Source organism: Myripristis murdjan, chromosome 9 (genome assembly GCF_902150065.1).
Source record: "Myripristis murdjan chromosome 9, fMyrMur1.1, whole genome shotgun sequence".
NCBI classification, from domain to species: domain Eukaryota; kingdom Metazoa; phylum Chordata; class Actinopteri; order Holocentriformes; family Holocentridae; genus Myripristis; species Myripristis murdjan.
In genome coordinates this window covers 16,133,859-16,157,227 of record NC_043988.1, presented here as the reverse complement: position 1 = coordinate 16,157,227, position 23,369 = coordinate 16,133,859, and the positions used below count along the sequence as shown (strand labels likewise).

General features: G+C 39.0%; 1 protein-coding gene across 1 annotated transcript in view; it reads right to left on the bottom strand.

The window, feature by feature from the left end:
- Nucleotides 1–2,427: 2,427 nt before the first annotated feature.
- edil3a (EGF-like repeats and discoidin I-like domains 3a) overlaps nucleotides 2,428–23,369 on the bottom strand; it is a 152,032-nt gene continuing 131,090 nt past the window's right edge. The window contains 2 exon segments of the mRNA XM_030060238.1: nucleotides 2,428–2,884; nucleotides 15,593–15,748. Coding sequence (XP_029916098.1) covers nucleotides 2,735–2,884; nucleotides 15,593–15,748 — 306 coding nt within the window. The 3' untranslated portion in view covers nucleotides 2,428–2,734.

Genomic DNA, 23,369 nt, shown 5'->3' with positions numbered 1-23,369 from the left:
TTACCAAACCAGGATAAAGAGTGGCTGTTTTTCCTAATAGTATTCACAAATCTTTAGTACTGTATCCCAAAATTTTTCTTAACCAGGATGATAACCTTGTTAGAGTCTGAAATGCCCTGACATACAGCAATATAAAATAATCTCCAAAATATTTGGACAGCAACAAATTTCTTGATGTTTTGTTGCTGTGCTTTTTTTTTTTTTTTTTTTTAATCATTTTGATGCAGAATTACACAGATTCAAGTTTAACTACAAAGTTAAACTTACATTAAGGGAAATGAAAAGTGACAGTGGCACTCTAACAACACATAATGTATTAAATTAAGTAGTAATTTCCTTGTACTATAAACTGATGATGCTTTAATTGACCATAACATTTTGTGTTGTTGCACTCTCATTGCACTTTTATCACTGTGAGCTTTTTTTTTTTTTTTGGAAGGAAATTTGTCTCTTTTTGCATCGCCTGGCCGAACTTTTTCTTTTTCCCATTTGGGATTATTGTTGTGACTATCTGTTGCTACACCCTCATCTGTTTTTGAAAACAACACACCTTGGGTAAAAATATTGAAGGGCTACATCATTTTGCTCTCTCATATATTAAAAAAAAAAAAAAAAAAAAAACATTTTAAACATGAACCGACTTCTGCAGGACTCAAGTAGGGCTGCAGGGAAAAGGGAAGTTTTTTGTCTGTTTTTTTTTTTTTTTTTTTTTTTTGTCTGTTTTTAGACATTAAATGCCTTTGAACATTTAGAGCCAGATTTACTAAACCTGTTTGGACTTTTCAGTGTTTTTGTGTGTTTTTGAGCGTTTGATACAGCCAGCCCTACAGTATGAAATGACTGGTTAGCCATACGACTGAAAGGTGACCAGTCTTACATGGATGGCATGTAGCATAAAAAATATGTGGTTCATTTCAACTGTTATTCTCACACTTGAGAGCCATTAGCAATCACTGGTGTGATCCAAGCCATTTTAACCTCTGCAGCAGGAACATTATGTTCTGCCCCAGGCTCTTGATTACCTGCATTTATTTAGCCAACCAGTCCTTCCAGTTCAGTTCTACTGGGGTGCAGCCCCCAGCAGGACTGACACGTTTGACGTAACCATAAATTTTTACATGGTGTAATCTTAACCCATCTTTATACTTTTATGACCATTATGTGTTAGATCATGAAGAAAACTGCTGTCATGTCAAGTATATTACCATTATATTGCATATCCGACATAACAGTGGAGACCCATCCCCCCGCAGTTAACACACCATCCAAATTTAGAGCTCTCTGCACTTTAACAATGGTTCATTTTCATTGTATATTTCAAATAAATACAGATATTCATATATTATAAATCTTGGACATTTGCTCTCTGTTGAAAATGTTTTTTATATTAAAGTAAGCAAAGAAAACAGTCATTTTTCATTTGAAATATTTATAAATGAATGACTTAAATAATTGCTCTCATTGCCATGTTATTTCTTTTTTAAATAATAACACATAGACTATGTTAAATAGGTGTCCAGAAATCATAGATTTGTGGGTTATTACGGATGACTTCTATCCTGAGCTTTTCAATTCATTCAACTTAGATCTCCAAGACAACAAAACAACATGAAACATGATTTTTTTTTTTTTTTTACAAATGAAATGACAAGTGAGACAGATACATCTGAATAAATCTAAAAAAAACAAACAAAAAAAAACAAAACAAAAGAAAACAAACAAACAAAAAGATGTCCAGATATATCAGACAAGGTATTACAAAGATAATCAAATAGGTACAAATTAAAAAAAAAAAAAAAAAATGGAAACCCCTTATTAGAGCATTAGGACATTGCAACTGGAGACAGCCAATAAGCCTCAGTGTCAGTGCTGCAGTACCAATTTTCACCGCAGCACTTGTTTACTGTCTCAAATATCAGTCACTCAATAAGCTTTTGCAGTGTGTCGTACTATATCAGAACTATTTAAAAATGCACATAAAAATAGGTCCCTAAATCAAAGCCATTGCTCCTAGGGCTGGAGGTTTTAAATGATTTGTCATAATATACATTTATAATTTATGCACCATGCAATTTCTTAGTGTTTTACATATAATACAAGAGCACTGATATGGTTTTCTTTGATGAAGTAATGTCAGTGTCGGTTAATGATAAAAGCATGGCTTGAGGAAGTGTCATAACCAAAGTAAAAATATATTTGATACTGTTATATTATGTGATCTTTTAATGGTATTTAGACAGTTTAATCACGAAATTAAGTCTGTTAATCGATGAGGTCCAATGAAGCATGGCAGACATTATTTTCACGTCTTTGTTAAAAAGTGACACTGTACAATAGTTTCCATGGCAACAAGTTCAAACCACAGTGAGAGCCCTGTTCCACCCCGCCCACCCCCCAACCCACCCACCCTATCCCCTTCCTATATGTTACATAAGTTCATTCCAAACAGGATGGAAAACCTTGAGAGGAATAAAAAGACAAAGATCACACGTTAAAGAGGAAATTAAAAGACGAAAGTGGGACGGGGAGGGAGGGGGGCGGAGGGGGCAGGTTTAAATCATTGTACAAAAAGAAAACAAACAGCAACCCACCACAACCAAACACATATTCTTGAAAAATCCATTGGAAATCGATTTCTTTTTACAGGTTGCACAGTTTATATTGAAATACCGGCTGAGATACTCCAGTATGCCAGGGAACAGGGGAGAGGGCCAGAAGGATGGAGGAGAGGGTTTCACTCTTCCTCTGTGCATCCGAGTATCTCTGCACGCAAAGTGATCCTGCCGTACCATGACCAGGGAAGGATCCGGATGAGCCGAGCATAGATGGGTGGATCTATCACGTTCTTTCTGTGTGTGTCGTTGTCAAAGTTGCCTTGGAAGACCTAAAAAAAAAAAAAAAAAAAAAGCAGCAGAAAATTATGGTATTATGGAGCATTGTTATTTATGCAGCCTAATGTGATTCCACACAGCCGAGCCAGACAACAGAAAAAGGATTTTCCCTGGTTTATAATGAGTCTTTGATAGTGGCCCTGCCGCCGAGGCCAGATGACGTCACGCTCATTTGCACACAAGTAGCATGAGATGTGCCAATTTCAGTGTGTCTGCAAGTTAGATTTAGTCTTCTCAGCATGTTTTTAATGCCACTTAGAATACGAGATGTGATACATTTTGCCCATGAAATAAAGGTGAATTACAGAAGACGGATTTGGTGGCTGCCAAAATTTTCCTCATGAAGAAAAAACAAAACAAAACCCTGCCTGGTGACTGGTGTTAGGTGAGGGCCTATTGTGCCTGACATACATTCTTGATCGAATCATATTGTATTTTCAGAATTCACCCATTAACAGAGGTGGAAGTAACTAATTACATTTATTCACTGAGTAGCTTTTTGTGTACTTGTACATCTTTGAGTACTTTGTAAAGACAATTTTACTTTTACTTAAGTACATTTTTGCTGTTGTAATTCGCCACATTTTAAATCACATCCATTACAGAGAACAAATGATCAGTGACAGACTGTGGAACTTTTCACAATAAAAGCTCACCCAGCAAAGATGAGAAGAACAATCTGCTTCTACATTGTTGGTTCTACTTTTTGTCATTGCCACATTTCCAATAAAAGCTGCATGGCGAAAAATCAAGTATGACTGATAGAAGTGTGGACCATTTACACTCAATTTGTAAAAATAATATCAGTGTGTTGGCATGATGATGAAAGTCATGTAGACTCAACCATCAAATTGTGTGCTTATTCCACATTTGTCAGCTGAGTCTACAGGGTCCTAACTTCATTCAACCCTTGGCAATTTTGCACCTTTAAAATAATCTAGTTTGAACCGTGTTCTCTCATCTTTTTCTAACTGCGTGGAACAGATCACAACCAACACAGTTACTGTTAAGAAAAAAAAAAAAACTGAGAAACTCCTTTCTATCAACTCAGTGGCATCTTCCAGATAATTAAGACCATTTAGATGCTTCTGAGAACGATGTCTAACTATTTCTAGAGACAGACAAAAGACAAAAGAAGTACAAAAGAATAATTGTCACACTGAGATGCATACTGCGTTGTTGATTATTAAAAGCTTTGTGTGGCTCTGTAGTTAATCGACAGCAGAATGAAATATAATAAGCGAGAAATGCACCTATGGGAACTGCTTCATTGAAGGATATGATCATTTCAATTAAACAGACGTGATTACGCCCCTCTAATTGGGATGTAATGGGATTCATTGTTGTGTGGAATGCATAATCAGTGGGCCAAATCCAAACAGGTTATGGAGACAGTATGTAGTGTTGACCCCCTGTAAAGAAAGAGCCCTGAGAAGCTTCAGCTAATTGGTTTTCACATGATAGGTGCCATTTGGGTCTGATTGGATTCAGAAAGCAAGTATATAAGATTTATAAATGCCAATTGGATCTGAAAGCAGCTACATAAGATTCATAAATGCTTAAGTCAGTATTATTGCCTCTGCACTTCATGCGTCTAACGTCACAAAAGACTAATTATCTGGAGATTATTTCATGCCACATCAGTTGACTATTGTTCTCTTTATGCTTGACATTTTAGTCAACCAGTTGTGGGGTAATTATTCCACCTATCACAAAACTTCTCCATGCTATTTGTCAGATGTTTCCTACTCATCATTTCTGGTTTTCATTCAGGATGTAGCTTATATGCAGGTAAAGACTGTATAGGTGTTAGAAAGAATGGATTTACAGAGACAGTATTTTTCAGTATCAGTATCAGTGTCAGTAAATATACAATTTATCTACAGTGTTTCTAAAGGCAATAAGTCCTGCAGCAAGCAATTTTTCATGTTTGAATTTTATATGGCATATTAGAGCACTGAAGATTTGTATTTTAGTAAAATATAAATCTATATTTTACAAATGATAATGTAAAACAATTTTACATTATCATTTGTACCTGTTTATAATGGGAAAAAAAATAATTTTTAAAAGATTTGACCTGCTGCAGAATTACCATCCAAGCAAAGCTGAGAGATGATTGTGTTAAACAATAACTTAAAGGTTCCAAAAATTAGAGCTGACGCTTTTGAATTTAGGGGCATTTTTAAGAAAGCGGCTGAGCATAGCCTTATTCAGTTTGGATAACCAGACAGCTTCTACATGTTACACACAAGACAATTTACTCAGTGTGTCACTTCAGCAGACAAAGGAAGGTATCAAAACAAGATTTGTTCCACAAATGGCTCAGCTTGTGCACAAACAGTCTGTGAGCACTGAGCAGTAAACGTCTCAGCTCCTCCTCTCAGTACAATGAGCATCAAGAGAGGAAATAAATCTGGTGACTTCTTTTGAGGTGTGACATTTAGTTTAACCACAAAAATATCAATTACATCATGTCTTATCCCTGGCAGAAGGTCTGACACCCAGTGGTGTGATATGTCTAAAATTCATAAAACCTATTTCTGGACGTGAGCCAAAAAAACTTTCACTATTGTGGTTCGATGTAGTGGTGGACATTATGCTGGTAAGTTCAATATTTAATTACAATACTCACCCTTGAATTAAAAATATTGTAAATTAACATAATTGAAACCCTCGGCAAGGTTGTTATGCTAAACATGCTTCAAGAGACACCACCAGAAAAAAAAAAAAAATTATAGTGATATACAACAATATCTTCTACCTTTCATGAGAGCACGTCTCAAATAGTCTCTGACCACGCATTATTCTTTCATTGAGCTGCAGCCACAGTACTGTTTTCACTTCTAAACAGCACTCCACCTACAAACCACTACAGTAAAATAACTCATTAGCTGCACAAATTAAACCGAATGAGCTGCTCATTCCACATAGCAACCAGAGATGAAGGCATGTTTGAACAGTCCTGCCAAAACAGCCGGCCGAAGCTGCCGACGCCGCGTTGCTACGCGGGATGAGTAAATATTTGAATCCTCTTGCCAAACCTTCCACCTTAAGTGAAACCAAATGGCTTATTGGTTCTTTGAAGATGTAATGTAATCTTAATTACAAACACAAGAAGCCTGAATGAGCACAAATGGTAATCATGTGTATCTACTTATGCCACAGTTGCGAAAATCATGACCATATATGGTTATTTGAAAGCTCCTTTACCACAGAACTGCAGTAATCGCTACTACTTTATTAGTCAACGCATATGCAAGTATTTATGCAGCTTAGCGTGCTATGCCATCTCATAATAAGAATGAAAATAGCTTTTATATGTTAAGTTTACAAACTGTGAGACAAAACCCATGATTAAACACAGTGCATTAAAAGTAAAACACCATCCAAGATTTAATCCACTGCATGGAAATTTTGTTGTCGCCTGCCTCGGGGCCTCGACCCCCCCTTGCTGCTTTTGTTGTCTTATTGTCTGCTAGTGTGTTCTCTTTTGCATGAAGACTGTATTGTTTGCAAATTGCTCCCTGGGTCGGCACCTGTTGCACGCCTATCTGGCCAAAGAAGGGTCTCCTCTCTCCGTGGTGCGTCTCAAGATTTCTTCTGTTTCTATTCTCCCCGTTATGGCTTGGGTTTTTTGGCGAGCTTCTTCTTGCCCGCTATGAGGATGAAGTCACGGGGTGTCATCCTGTTTGTTGTAAACATGTGGGCATGTATAGCGCTTTGAGACTGTAAACAGTGATACTGGGCTTTAAATAAACTTGAACTTGAACTTAGCTTGATGTTGAGGTTTGCGACTGTCACTCCTTATCCTTGTGAGACCCGACCCAAGAACTTTGTTGGGATAGAACTTGTAACCTGAGGTGGTAATTTACCTGTGGTCATCATAAACAGAAATGCTTTTCTTCAACTGAACACTGATGCTCAAAAAAAAACAAACAAACAAAAAAAAACAACCATTGTTTTAAATGTGTGTGCTACGATTGTGGATGTTATTCTCTGTGTGTCTCTGTGTGCAGTGGCAACACATATCTCAACAGTCTTGGCTGTATAAAGGCTCTTTATATCCAGCATGCTATTATTCTGTTTACTTGGGTTGCTGGTGTTATGTTTGCTGATTTGAAACTTGCCTTGATGTTGTTGGCCAATGTGTAGATATGCTAATGTGTGGAATGTATATTTACCAATATGCTCTTGGAAGTAATCCTACACCACTATCCGTGCTCATATGTGGGCAACTTTTAATTACTCACAAGCATGTAATGGCTCTGCTTGGTTCGTTAAAGGGCTCAAATGAATGCTTTAACAGAGCAATTTAGTTTTATGTTGCTGCGAGTTACGAAATGGTACATTATAACTGAGACTTGCAGGGGTTTTTGTGTGTGTGTGTGTGTCTGTATGTGAATAAACGAACACAATGCCACTTCTGTCATCCTAGTTTTTTTTTTATTGTTATACATCCAGTCATTATCAAGCAAGTTATTGTGTAAGTCACAATAGCTATTCATGTTTCATAAATGATTAGGCAATATAGTTTCTCTGTTATCTAAGCAATACTGAATTATTTTACTATGTATTTCATTATCATATCATGGTTTCTAGATGCAAAAGACAAGTTCAGTGAACTTCTGGCTGCTCAGTGGCAGGTGGACATGTGAGATGTAATTTTCTTTGATCAGCATGGATGGTATTGAGAGGTGATCAAACTCCTTTACCTTGCAGTTGTGTGTATGTGTTTCTGTGAATATGACTGCTTTGCATAATTTCTTATTCTATGCATGTTTCAATTCGGTCTGCCTGTTTTCAGTGTTTTCGTTGCTTACATCTACTGAGTGCAAAAGCCGAAAGCGTACAGCAGGTATTCTTTCTTCCCGTTCCTTATGTCACATCTCTAATATAAACAAGTACAGACCAGCTTTTCATCCCGCAATCTTTTTCATCATTTTTCTCCCGCAGTGAAAGCCATTCTCTCGCCTCTCTTTCGCCCTCCCTCTCTTCCTCATCTATAGTGTAGCGCAGATCTTAGACTGTAGTCAGACAAGGTTTGCATCTGCAGACAAGCAAACAGCACTACATCAAACAGCACATTGCCCTCTCTCTGTCATTTCTTGTCCTCCTATCTCTCCTTTTTCCTGTCTTCTCTGCTTCTTTCCTACAAATTTAGAATCCATGATTAAAGTGCTTAAGAGACAGAGGACACCTTTAGAAAAAAAAAAAAAATCAAGCTTTCCTTACGCTGGGTTATTTTTGACTGGCACAGAGTTGTTGAATGTAATGGGTGTTTTAACTCACAATAGTCCGAGAATGTAATTAATCACTTCCCTGTTAATTTTGTAAAGATTTTAATTTTTACATCCATTTGTGACACTGAGGGCCTGCAGGCGGTGACTCCAATCATCATTTGTTAGGTATCACCTCAGAAAAGCTTGCAATGCAAAATTATTAAGCTTTCAGATAACCACACTCAGGTAGATCAAGTACTGTATTTCACCAATTAATCGCCAGGCCGCAAATAGCCGCCTGGTTCTTTTAAACGCCTGGGGTCTGCACCCATTTTGCGTATTAAACGCCCACCCGAATAACCGCCGGGGCAATTATTTGCATTATATGGAAGTAAACCGAAAATACCGCTATTCACCTTATTTTTGCAGAAGTAAACAGTTAGCCACACAATAACTGTGCGGCACTTCCGTTTTCTGTCAAAATAAGAGAGCCTGCTAACGTTAGAAAAAAGGGTGTACCATAATCTTAAATCAACCGACTAATTCTTATTTTGACAGAAAATGGAAGTGTCAGAGGGAACGACTCGCAGCGCGCCAATTTGACGGTTTGCACTATGTTTGTATGTACAGATATGTTTACCTTATGCCTTACAGTACTTTTGTACTAAAAATTATGTTGGACAGTAACTGTCATCACAATAATGACCTGGTGCAGGTCTGTGTAAAAATATATAAAGGCCTGCAGCGAATAGCCGCCTGGTTCTTTTAAACGCCTGGGGTCCAAGTTGATTTTGTGTATTAAATGCCCGGGCTATTAATTGGGGAAATACGGTATTTCAAATTTTAGACAATTTTCAGCAAAATAGGTTGCAACTGGTTCAGGGTTACTTTGTCATCATCTGAAAATACACACTTCTGTGAGCATCTTGACTCAGATACATTTTTGAATTACTCACAGTGTTAGCATTTCACCACTGCAATGAGAATCAGTGAGCAATTTTAACATAGCGACAAGTTTATATATTTCCTAAATTCTCTGTTTCTACAGGACCTTCTGTCTTTTGATTTCAATCAGTGACAGTGAAAATACATCACTGAGCCCAAGCATGCAAACAAAATGATCATCTTTTGCTGTTTACCGAACCCATGTGCAAATTTATGTATGGATATATGTATGAATGCATGCATGTGTATGTATATTCATTCATTCCTTCATTTTGCCTGGCCTGCTGTGCCATGAAATGATGCTGACTGTCCAGAATGTTGAATGAGGTTGACTTTTCATGAGTATAATGAGTATCCACTTTACAGCACATGCACACAAAAACATATACACACACAAAACACATATCAATCTTATGATTAGCTATATGAAGGTAATTTTGCATGAAGCGCTGGGCCCATGGTTCTTCTTGTGAGGTTATATTACAGTTAATGCTCGGAAGCAATAGCCATACACCAAATACACTGAATTTCAACTATAAAGCTTGCATGTGGCATACAACCGTTTTTTGGGGGGACCCTGCAGAAAATCCCAGGTTTCTGAGGCTCTATCTTGACCTCTTTTTCACATTTTATTTCATATTGGATTGTTGAATTGAAGTGTATGACATTGGGGAAAGGAGAGATGGTGTCACTTCCAGGAGTGTTGCCACAACTATAACGTGACAAGCCGAGCACACAATAGAGCAATATAAAAGGCAGGACAGGAAGGCCATAAAAGCAGAAGCTGATTGAAATATGACAAGGATCGCTCCTAGACTGTCTGGGGACCTGCACACTGTCAAAGGCAATGTCTCTAAAATAAACTGTCTGGAACAGGATATGTGAAGAATCACGATAAAAGACAAATAATGTTAGATTAAAAAAAAAAAAAAAGACTACATGATGAAAGGATACTGTATCCTCATGACTTGCTGTTGTCAAGGGCTTAAAGTGAAGTCAAGGTATGCCATTACCAAAAGCAGAGCAATTTAATGCAAAGCCTCTAGCTACCTTGACTGATACTGACACTTATCAGTACCGCTAGCAGAGCGCCATTCTTTTAATGCAATCCATTCTTTTAATGAAATGCAATTGTGTAATTCTTGCCAATCCATCAACTGCAATTTCACATATGTTTTTCCATTTCAGGCTCATGCCACACAAGCATAAGGATGTAATGTAATGTGTCTGTGGAAGGAGGTTGGTAATTGAGGTTGAGGGCCATGGTCATCTCCCTACAGTAGAATATAAGGACATTAACATGCTGAAATGGGTTTTATACTCGAGTACTGCAGTTCTCATTGTTGTAAAGTCAGTACATGATAACACATGGAGAGTTTCATTTCAGAGGGAGATTGCTACTATTTTTGAATGTGACCGACATTCTAGCAAAATGATTTCTGGCATCAGTGTGGAATTTACTATGGATTATTACCGCCATTAGTTGCTGTTAGTGGCTAAATATGTGTTTACAGAAAAGTAATGTATTTAACCCACGGGAATACCTAAAATAATTGGAATCAACTACAGAGCAAGGATTCCACCCTTTAAGGATGAACGTGCTCATTATTTCATTGAGTTTACAAGTTGGAGCTGTTTATTTTGGTAAGGCACATTAGCTTAACTGGACAATGGCCAGTTAGTGCAATGAGGAAACCTATCACTAGCAAATTAATGCCATTAATGCCATGCTGTAGTTGTTTTCGTGAGATTACTGGTATTATATCCCCGGTGCACAACATCCCTTTCTTTATCATAAATTGCATCCAGCTGTATTTCTGTCTGCTTCAGTTATGTTCGCCCACCCGTTCAAATGCTTTTATCTCTCCACCATGTTCGAAATGCACAGAACCTTGCCGGAAAGCAGTGATCATTATGCCTTGGTTGGGGTCCTGCTCCAAAGTGTCTCTGTGATGCATGATGGAAAAGGGAAATGCCTGAGAAGTTACAAATGAATGAAAAAGAATGAATTGGGTGTTGGTTCTTGATACCAAGTGGTCATTGCCAGATATTTTAGGATGATTTCTTATGATCCAAATCCCTGATGACTTGATACTACAAATAACATCAGAGAGGATAACTAATGTACCACACATTTGTAAATAAGGTAACAGTAAGCATGTTGTCCCCCAAGTATAATGCAGTAATCATTTGTGGTAAATCATTTAACATTACGTTGTTTAGTGTTTACATGTATGTATGTAAGATCATTGGTCATCTTTGTGCTGTTGTGCATCAAATCTCAAACAATGCTTGCAGAATTTTTGACAACGGCGAGAATGATGCCTTCTGCTGTAGGCCAGTAAGTATTACTTGTTAGGATAATTGGATTTGTGTGAAAGGTTTTGTGTCAGTCACACATTAGGCATGGAAGATAGTGCTGTTTGAAGTTAAAACAAAAAAACAAAACAAAAAACAAAAACAAAAACAAAACAAAACAAAACAAAACAAACAAACAAAAAAAAGCAGAAGTGTTCAAGTGTTGTGAAAACCGTATCAATGATGTCTAAGATGTTTAAGTTTAAAGTCTTGACCTAAAATGATATCACCCTACTTACACCAGTCAGCATAATTTGTAATTTGCTCTGTTTTGTTTCGCTTGGATTTTCATGTAAAACTTCAATACTGACCTTTAATTACAGCACCCCCATAAGGCCAATCAGTACAATTTGTGATGATAGCTGAATCATAGGGTTGCCATCATTCACCTTAATTTATTTATTAAGGTCAGACTGTATATATATATATATATATATATATATATATATATATATATATACCAGGTGAGCCAGCGTGGTGTCTGCACGCAACACGTACTGCTGCTCTCAGTGGTCCTCATTTATCAAAGAGGTGTAAGATCAAATCTAAGTGTAATACGAGTGTGTGCTCATTTCACCAACAGGGTCGATTTTTATCAATTTCATCTTTGACATATCCGTAAGATCAAATTCACGTCTAGTCGTAGACCTTCTATATTTGGATGTAACCTTTCAACAAGAGAGAAAGCATGAGAGGGAGAGAGAGAGAGAGAGAGAGAGAGAGAGAGATTATATTTATATATTTATATTATATTTAAAGGAAAGGTGTGAAAAGCTTCATTCATGTGATTATTCTTTGGATCACCTTAAGAAATCCAGGTGTAGCGTTTTGGCTGAAGACTCTAATTCCAGGCCTACATATAGCCTACTCAGCACAATACTCTTTATAACCTGCTGCAACAGGCAATGACAATATCCTAACTCTGCTTCCTATTATGATTATCCAACAGTGTGAAACACAAGCACAGACTGGCCATATTTCTCTGTGTGCCTTCGGTCTGACCCAAGGAGCTCCAACTGTGCTCCCGGACATTGATTTTTGGGTCTTTAAAAGTCAAGGCTATGTATTACTAGGGGAGCCCTCATGGCCCTCTGGGGATCAACCACCAGTCATACTCTATTATTTAAACCTGCAGCAAAGGTCAAGAGTGCATGACTGCCCTCATGTTGCCCGGGAAATCTTGGCCTCCGTCTTCACTGAGAAGTCAAGAGCGCCTTGCCACTTGCACCGAATAAAACTCGAATCCACAAACTAAGCACTACTTCCAAGAAAATGGCAAGATGGAAGCCAATCAAAGTCAATCTTTACACCCCTGTGTGAGTGCTTCAGATTCTGAGGTGCAGAGACCCTTTTTGCAGCTCACTTCAAAAACTGGACAGGAGGGAATTATGGCTATTCACAGCCATCTAACATCCTGCTGACCTCTGACCTGGAGGGAACTGCAGGTTCCAATGGCTAATTAACCTCAAGGCACCTAAGTGAAACACCATTAAACGTGAATCAATTACTTTTGTGCTTGATTGCCCTCATCAATGGAAAGTATAAATATTGACACCCAGGAACTGCAGTGGCGCTGGGTTAGTCAGCTGGTGACCAGGGTGAGGATCGTGGGCGCATGTGCAAGCTCAGTGTATATTTAAAGGGATTATGTTTTGTGTTCACACATATGGACATATTTGCCACTTGCTACAAGAGTAACTGATTGTCCGGGTCATGAGAACATATGCATACCTGGGATTTGGGGCTTTAAAAGAATGCCTGTGAATCGTCGTCAACAATATTTTGAGTGGCAACACAAAACTGATTTTTTTTTTAAGGATGCACAAAAATGCAGATTCCTTTGGGATTGAATATAAACACTCTTTCCCACCCCTTGCTTGCTAAGTGGGGGAACTAATTTTTTTTTTTTTTGTAGAACTGCCGCTGTATCATTACATAAAGGCTGCCTGTGTCATGCACCCACAAGATGTGTACAGTAGAAATGTACATCATTTCAAAATATCACTTTGAGGCATAAATATGTAGCTCTATCCAGTTTTCATTCCTCTAAAACAATGAGGTGTATAATTACTTGTATCAGCTACAGGTGCAAAGGTGTTTGGGGTTTGTGTGCGGACTTTGCTGAAGGATTGTGTTGTGTGTGCCTCTGTTTGTGCCTGTGTCTGAAGACATCTGTATTCTGACAGAGCCTCCTCTCTCAATCTAGATCTAACTGCCTGCAGCCTCTGCCACACAGGACCTGGAGGGGGGAGCTGAGGAGAATACTTACAAGCCTCTACCACTGTGCCTGAACCAGACACCCAGACATACGCACACATAGACACACACACACGCAGTATATCCCAGTCAAGCCAAGCCTTGTGGTGTGGCAGGAGTAGCCTCAGGAGTGCAACAGCCAAATGTGTCCTCTAGCATTAATAGCTGCTTCAGTTGACTGAAGGGGGAAAACACCTTGAAGAATCAAACATCTGAACAGTCCCTCGGCTCTGTCTGGGGACAAACTGATTGACATTCTCAGAGGCCTTGCTGAACACGCTTGCCCTCTAATACAGAGCATACACACTCTGATTGACTGCCTATCCTTGGGTCTGCTCTGAAATATACACCAATACTAGGAACAGAGGGTAGGCTATGAAGATGGTAGACATTACTTGTATCTTGTGGATAGAGATTTCTAAATCCACAGCAGCTGTATTTGGACAAAAGTGCTCCTTTAAATAATATAATCCTGAAAATAAGATGTCATCTAGTGCTTTTTGTCTTTTCTATTTTCTTTTCTTTACTTTCCAAACCTTTGGAAGTCATCCAATATTCAGAAATGAGATTGCTCAACTGAAAATTACACTCAGTATGCAGTGGTCTGTATCAAAAGACCATCATGGGCACTGAAATTATGAACTCCTCAAGTGAGGAACTTGAACTGCAGTAATGGAAAAAAGGATTTCAGGCCGCTTCACTGGCTGTTTATGAAGGCATAAATTGTTAACGTGGCTGTTGGAGGGTGTTATGTGCCATAACAAGGTGCTCTTAAACATATGTTTTCGAACTGTCATATTGAGCCAATCCAAATAAAATCCTCTTTCAAGAAAATGTCAATTTAAAACTGGAATTGCAACAAACTGTGTTGCCTCTGCTGAATCAATATTGTTTACAAGAAGGCAAGAAATCTTATCCCTTTTTGTGTGCACAGGCTGGAGGGCAGGAACTGTGTGTACATTATCAAACTATACTATATATTAGCAACTACTGTACAGCACTTTGCATTACATTATTGGATGTCCTCACTATATGATAACCCCCAATGACATCAAGCACTGCTGTTTGATTACTGTATAATAAACATGCATGTGTGAATTCAAGGAGATCAGGAGTTGCTGGTGTCCATATTCAGAAACATCACCAAAGCATGAATAGGCAGAAGAGGTAGAGCTTATCTTTCAATAACAGGGCAAGAAAGAAAAGTAAACACTACCTCTCTTGCCACCAGTTTCTAAACAAGAAGTGGCTCCAGCTCAAGCTGTAGCAATGAGTCTGCTGCTTGCCTGATATCAGCAGAGGGGCTGCCAGAGCCCTCCACTGTCTCTGTTGTCGTGGGCGATTGGAACGGACATGTGTACGCTGTTGAAGGGCCGTAAACAAGATTGTCAGCACAGTGCTGGCCGAGCCTGGTCGACAACATGGGCTTATCTGATTCGGTACCCAAAGAGTGGCAATGGGAGAGACCAGGCAAGCTCTGCTGGAGCCACAGATAAGGAGATGCTAACGAAAGTGAAGGGGAGAAAGAGACTTGGCCTCAGATAGGTTTTCATACTTAACAATACCTGTCTTTTTTGTCAGTTGCTGTTACATGTTTGTCTACCTTGCAATTCTGTCCTTCCTGTCTATTTTGTTTAGCTGATGCTGTGTCTGTCTATACTTAGAACGCCCCTTTCCTTTGTTACGTTATATATAATTCAAAAGATCAGTATGTCCCCACAGGCATGCATTCATAATTCCACAGTATTTTTCAATGTGAATGCTATCTTGTCTACATGACAATACAACTGTGTTCTTATCAAGACAATTCAACCTTGTCAGTTAATTTCTTGGTAGACTTGCCTTATATTGGTCTTGATAAGTGTGTTATCAAAGTGCCATCTTTGATCACAGTCATTATGGAGTGTGAGAGTTGCTTACCTTGTCCTTCCCCTGTTTGTCATCTTGATATACAATCCATCGCTCTCCGTCGTTACTGTAGGCCACTTTGTAAGAGCCAACAAACTGGACATGACCAAAGTCTTTGGCACCCTGGGTGATGATACCTGTGATCTTGGTCGGCACAAGCATGTCCACCTGAGTGAGGAGAGTGAGCAACAGCGAGAGAGAGAGAGAGAGAGAGAGAGAGAGAGAGAGAGAGAGAGAGAGAGAGAGAGAGAGAGAAGGAAAAAGAGAGGGAGAGAGCAGAATGATGAATTTCATCAAGCTGTAAACTCAGCCAGTGAAAAAGTGTCAGAGATGCTAAATTTTCACAACATAGTCAGCATCTTTTTTTCCCCTTTTGATGTCAGAGGATTTATAAAGACACTGTAGATTTGGGCACAAGAAGTCAGTTTCAATTATTCACAGAATATTGAACAACAAGGCTAAGTCCACAACCTCGCCTCAGCAAAACAGAAAACGCAGGCCGCAGCAGCTTCTGAGACACAGCCTGCTCCATTTGGGTTAATTTTTAATAGGTTCTCATTTGTTGCAAACAATTTACAGCACATGAAGGCTAGGCAGTAAACACAGACTGTTACTTTTATTGACGTTTTAGAGTTCAATTATGCTTCATTATTTAGAACAGCGCACTGTGCTGCTAGTTTGAGAATGAAGGTGCAGGAAAGCTGAACCCCCAAATGCATGACAACAAAGTGTAGCATAGCACTGCAATTACCTGTATCAACCTGCACTGCGGAGGAAATATACTGCAATTATATCCAATTAAGTCCACCATGTTAGTCATGTCAAATGAATAATGTATGTGAATCAACAATGCTGACAGAAGTTCAGAGAAACTAGAAGTTACGAGAAGGTGCTGATTAATGCGATGGGTGGTCTAGGGCAGGCTCAGGAACTGTATTTTAATGGGAGATCAAGGGAATCATCTGGACCGAATTATAAAGTAAAGTAATAAAGTAATTCTGATTGATCTTTGATAGTTGGGCATGAACCAGCATTTGCTTTAAATCAGATGGTGGAAATATTAATAATCTCGGGGTTGCTCCTATCAAAGAGTCACTCCAAGCAGTGGAAACATAATTGTCTAGAAAAACGTCGGCAGCATAATAAAAGCTTTTTGAAAATAGCAAATGCAATTATTAATATGATATCAAGTTATTTTTTCAAAACCAACACACCATAAAGTATTAAGTTGTGAAAATTGCACAATATAAGCACAGTATGTGGGATTCACATTAACTGTTCAAAGAACATGTTCATAAAAATGGAAATATATACATTTTATTAACTTTGTCTCTTCTTGTAAATATTTAACTCTTATAGTAATGGACAGAATGTAACCACTGTAAATTTGCCTTGCTCGTAAAGAATAGGGTGCCATTTCACATTGTGCACATTTTTCACATTCATACAGAAAGATAATATTAACACTTAGGAGCACAGGGTGAGATAGAGAGAAAGAGGTGCAAGCAGACAGAGAGGCAAGTATGCAAATTTCTTCTGCTGAATTCACAACACTGAGGCTCCCATACATCACACTAATTGGCCTGGTCATAGGCCAGCATATATTGTGTCACACTGCTCTGACAAAACAAAAATAGGGCCCCATGTAGATTAAACAAACAAGCAAACAAAGCAAACAAATTTCAGTAATGCATGAGGTGGCTCAGTTCATTCCACCTCCTGGTCTCAGCACAGTGCTGAATACCACAGCGCACGGCAACACCCCACAATGTTATTGCCTGCAATATGTTACATTGCATTGCACACCCTGAAACAATATCCCATTTCTGGGTGGTGATGTGAATGGGCTCACTCATGTTGCTTTCATCTCTCATAAGGTTTCAACACTGTTAGAGAGCTACTTTTGCCCCACAGCTACTGAGAGATTGGGAAATATTCCTTGGGAATTAGAGAGGCCTTCTTAAATGCAGAAGCCCTGCTGTGAGAATGAGTAGGCATAAGTCTGACTCACACATAGGCAAAAATAAGCCTTACTGCTCTGCTCTTATAATACAGAGCACAATGACACACAACGCACAAGTAAGTAACAGGAGGACAAAGCGAACTCTTGGCTTTCTAAAAGGCATGCAAGCGGATAAACATGCAGCTCCTCACTTATGAGATGCTACGCTAATGCAAGCGGGACTAAGGCATTGAAGTGTGTGTTGCACAGCTGCAGACGTAATTTAACTCTTGATAAGGGGAACATTGCTTTGATGTCAGGTATGCAATTATGCACATACCACACAGTATGTGGGTATGCTTCATTTGTCTTGGATACAGTATTCATGAAGTTCCTTCTTCAAGTGGGAGCAGCAAAGCCCCTGCTTGCCTTTTTTGTGTAATGTAGTGTTCATGTCTGTTTCTGAGGGTGACTGAGAGGCAGGAGTGGGCTATGTTTTCCTATTATGCATATGAGTTGGTTTAAACAACAGCTCTTTCATAATGACAATAATGGCACAACGGTCCCCTGAATAAAGGGGCCATAAAAAAACAGTGGCAAGGCCTGCTGCTTGGTTGGAAACAGCAGTTCATTGAGAGGGGCATGACACTTCGAATTGCAAGGCTTTGATTACGCTCCAAATGCAGAGCGCAGAGGCAATCTCATTCTAGCCAAGACGTCGAGTCTGCCACCAAAACAAAGGCATGCTTGAAGGGGAACCTGTAATTGCTGTCACAGGTAGCGGTCAAAAAATACGACCGCCCCTAGCGACGCCGGCTCTCAACACTTTGATGGCCCAAACCGAATTAGGGGGCGAGATAAGCTTGTTAAAGCAAGGCCTCCTCTCCAACCCCCACCCTTTCTCCTTCCTTCCATTATAGACATGCAAACCCTATTCCCTCCTTCATAAGCAGTTAACACAGGCAGAACAAGGGTGTGTGAAGCCTTTGTAGCAATCTCTGGATGCTTGTGGCATAGACATGCCAAACAACAAAACATATGAATCAGTTTCAGGATTCAATTCTGCTTGCTCTGTCAAAATGTTAATTAAGAATCTACACTTCTCTCTGATGGCATCATGCTAAGGGGCAGCAAGTCTGCACATAGCCCAGATAAAGCAAAAGAGAAGAATAAGAAAAAAACTCTTCTGCCCTGCCTTATAAGTTGAGAGACTGTGAGTAAGTCTCAATGTCCCTATTTGAAGTGACAGTGCCACTGGAAGATAAAAAGACAAATACAGCAAGACGCAGCTTCACAGGGAGCAGAAAAGGGCTGATTTTCCTACTTTATAAATACAGAGCATACAAAGCACCCAGCTGACTTTCTCCCTCCAGCTGTGCTAATTCAATTGTATATGTTGAAGACTCATTTAATCTACACTGCTTGTATACCCAGACCAACATCACAGCCTGCAGAAAAAGCGTGTGTATGTTCTTGTGTATGTGTGAATGTGTGCAAGCCTTGTCTGCATGTGTGTTCTTTGGGCACGCTGCAGGATTCAGCATCATGTGCATACAGCTCACAAAGCCATAAGGACAGTGGCACGGCCCATCAAGTCCACAAAAGGGCAACCAACATTCAAGAGTAAAGCAGAACGGAAAAAATACACACGTCACCACTCTTCTACAGAAAATCTGAATAAACATCTAAAAAGTCTTACCACACAGCAACAGCCACCATGACAGGGGTTATCAGCTACATTTGTCCAAAGGTCTGAGTTTTTTCTAAGCAGACACTGTGGGGGCCAGACTTTCAGATGACAAAATTTGATTTTATTTAGGCCTTATTAGTCCATTACTTTTGTTTAATATTTTTTACTTTCATATTATATTATTGTTATTTTTATTAGCCCGAATCAGTGTAAATAGACTCCTTATAAAGAGGCTGTTCACTAAGAAATGATGAGTGCAGTCCTGATTGGCAGGAAATATTCATCGACTTTAAGTAGTTTTGATGCAACTCATGTCCTGATTGGTGGAAAATGCTGCCGCCATGCTTGCATGAGGATACAGCACAAGCAACATTCCATTCACAAAAGATGGGAATTGATTTCAGTTTCACCTGTCCTAGGTGACTCACTGGTAAAGTTTATCCTAAAATCATATTTTTTCCTCATCACATTTTCCGAATTCATTGCAAAGAAATACACCACAGAATGGGTTAAAATTATGGTTAGGAGAAGGTCATGGTTTAGGTTAAAATACTTTGTCATCATGGTGATAATAATGAAGACACGGTTATGGATAAAACACAGGAAACAAACACAAATACCTGTCTCGATTCACACAAGAATCAAACACCAATGACTCGCCCGTGTTAGAGTCCTCTGTTTTTTTGACCACCACCACCATAACCTACTCCCTTTGTGGAGTTTGTGAAATACATCACCTGACATTGCTGAACCATGGAATTTGTGTGCCCAAGACAACAACGGTTGTATTAATTAAGGCCTACTTGATCTTCCATTGGCATTTTTTCTGTGGCACAACTACAATTGTTAAGACGTCATGGTCATTTCGCTGCAAATAAAAAAGGAATAAGCCCTGAAAAGCCGTGAGTTACAGTGATTTTACAACGGCTGAGGGGCGTTCTAAAATGTAAAATCGCCATTGTAAAATCACTGTAACTCACGGCTTTTCGGGGCTTATTGCTTTTATAAAACGGTTACCCTACATATAGCCCATAAAATAAACACACAAGAAAAAAATCAATAATTTATTGGTAATAATGCAATAATAAAACTGAGAACTATTCATTCTTCCACCAAGCAAGATAGAGTGGACGTGTTGCCAAGCAACACAGACGCTAAGATTGCTTTTTCAGCTAGCGCCATCATCATGTCACATCAGACTATTTGGGCTCGTTAATGTTGAATTGGATATTTCCATTAATAGTGCAATTGTTAAAATAGTGTTCAATTATGTTTGGACTTCTCTTTGCAGGGACGTTGGCGTGCGTTTCGCGACAGGTGCGTCTTTGCACAGACGTATGCCTAACGTCGGATGTAACAATAACAATAATAATAAAGTTATATTGTTAATTTACCATACATCGGCGCTGTCACACTGTGTCCGCTTTGGGTGGAGATAAAAGGCAGGTGGATCAGGAGGCAGCAGGGAGAGGTAGGCTATTTCTCCAGGGAAATATCCAATTCAACATTAACGAGCCCAAACAGCCTGATGTGACATGATGATGGCGCTAGATGAAAAAGCAATCTTGCGTCTGTGTTGCTTCCCAACCATTCTGTCCACTCTATCTTGCTTGGTGGAAGAATGAATAGTTCTCAGTTTTATTGTTGCATTATTACCAATAAATTATTGATTTTTTTTCTTGTGTGTTTATTTTATGGGCTATATGTAGGGTAACCGTTTTATAAAAGCAATAAGCTCCTTGAAGCCGTGAGTGAGCCTACAGTGATTTTACAACGGCGATTTTACATTTTAGAACGCCCCTCAGCCATTGTAAAATCACTGTAACCCACGGCTTTTCGGGGCTTATTGCTTAAATATAACAAATATAAAACATCTGCCATTAAAAATCCATTTTGGCTTTTTTGTTTGCATCGTTGCTTTTTTTATTTGCAACGCAGCGTTTTCCTTTTTTATTTGCAGCATTTTTTATTTGCAGCGATCGTTGCTTTTTTAATTTGCAACGCAGAGTTTTTCTTTTTTATTTGCAGCATTTTTTTTTTTTTAAATTTGCATCGTTTTTTTTTTTATTTGCAGCGATGGCGGTTCTCAGCCACCGTAATAGTCTCCTCAATGTTAGCAATTTAAATTCAATTTAACATACATATTTAACAGGCTTGGCCACTGGATCTGGCGAAGGCAATTGAAGAGGCAACCATGTTGAGTATAAATGTGGTTGATTACACTTCAGTTTAACTTGTTCAGATGAATCAGACTACTGACTTCTGCAGAAGAAGAATGAGGAACTCTCCCTCATGAGTCAAAGACACACCCACACAAGCTGACACATACACAAATATACACTGACCAACACCTACACACACTCACACAATTGCATGCACGAGCACAACAGCCCAATATATCAAAGTCAGGGCCTACAGAGTGACATAACTTTAAAATCCAGCCCACGTATGAATCTGGCTTGTCAGCTTGTTTTAGCCCACTTAGACAAGTGGTTTTCAGTCTGATCCCAGAATGCTGTTTTTTTTTTTTTTTTTTTTTTTTTTTTTTATGTATCATACAATGAAGAAGGGAAGAACACACATCTGAATTAGTGAGGTGTTGGCTAACTGGGCAGTCATCAGAGAGAGGAAAGGAAAGGCAGACACTCATAACTAACGCAATAGTATTTGTTTGGTTAGAAATCAGTGTGTTGAAACATATTGTCTTCTTCAGGATCAAAGCATCATGTCAACTCAATACCAATTATGCAACATGGCTATTCCAAATAATGACCCTAATCAACATGGACCTAGAAATAGAGAATCTAGAAAGGCCACTAACAGCTCTTGTGTCAGCAATATCAGAGGATGTGTATGTATACAGAAAACATTGGCTTAGACCAAATAGAGAGTGTAGAAAAACACTACCACAAATACAATTAGATCTCAATAAAATGCACAGCAATAACAAAAAGTCTCTGAAAAAAGGCCTATTTTGATGGCTTTGGGTCCCAATGTGTTCTTGCCATAGCACCCCTCAGTTTAGGCGGGCAGGATCAGCAGCAGCTTTTAAATGACTTTTTAAAACTTTTTTCTACAGACTTGCTTTTATGTAATGTCTTAGCCAGACTACCCTCTGTATGAGCAAAGTGTTAGATGCCACACACACACACACACACACACACATATATACGCACATATATATTAGTCGTCTCCAACATAACCTCTCAACCCACTGCTCTCTGGCACTTAGCACACACAAGGAAGCTAACGAAAGAACTGACTAAAAGAGGAATGGATGTCGCTAAAGGCAGACAATCGAGTCTTTCTCTAGCGAGAGCAAATAAAAGCCTGTTTGTATCATAAGACCTTTCTGAAATTGAAAATGTGCTGTTTCACACAGAGCGATACTGGTTAAACCAGTGCTATTAGACATATTGGAGGGGTGGGGAGGAGGGGTACACTGAGCTTGAAAGGTGGTTATGTAACACTTCTAGCTTTTCTGTGTGACATAACTATCTCAATGCATTAAAAGTGAAAATAATGAAAAAAATGCATGACATCCTTATAATCCTTCCAAACAAAAATGTTGTTTGTTGGAAAGCCAAAGGCAACAGGGAAACTGTCTGGCCAGGCCAGACCTGTCGGCAGACACACACACACACACACACACACACACACACACACACAGACACACTAATACACACACAAATCTTAAGAACACATGACCACACATCATTAGATGTAATCAAGTCCTCACACAATTAGATCTAATCAAACCTCGCAATTAACGTAAAAACAGAAACTAAATGACTCTGACCCTTAACCCCATTCATACCCTAATCAGTCTGCGTCAGGCTCACAAGCTCATGTACCTACATGATGTACAAAAGTAAAGGGTATTTTTCCTGAAACTATGGAGCACGAGAGAGCAAATTGATTTCCTGAAACTTGTGTGACTTCAGTTGAAATGAGTGAAAACTGAGGTGCTGAGCTTATCATGAAATAGCTCAAAGTCAAGGTGAAATAAATAATATACAAACAAGCAGACTGGCAGACAGTCAATCGAGCACACTCTGGTGATGCTGTTGCCATCAGATATGTTGCTTTTCTCCAATCAGCACTAAAAGTTGTTCAATGCCTTACCTAAACTTTCCACTGGGTTTTGTGATGTTACA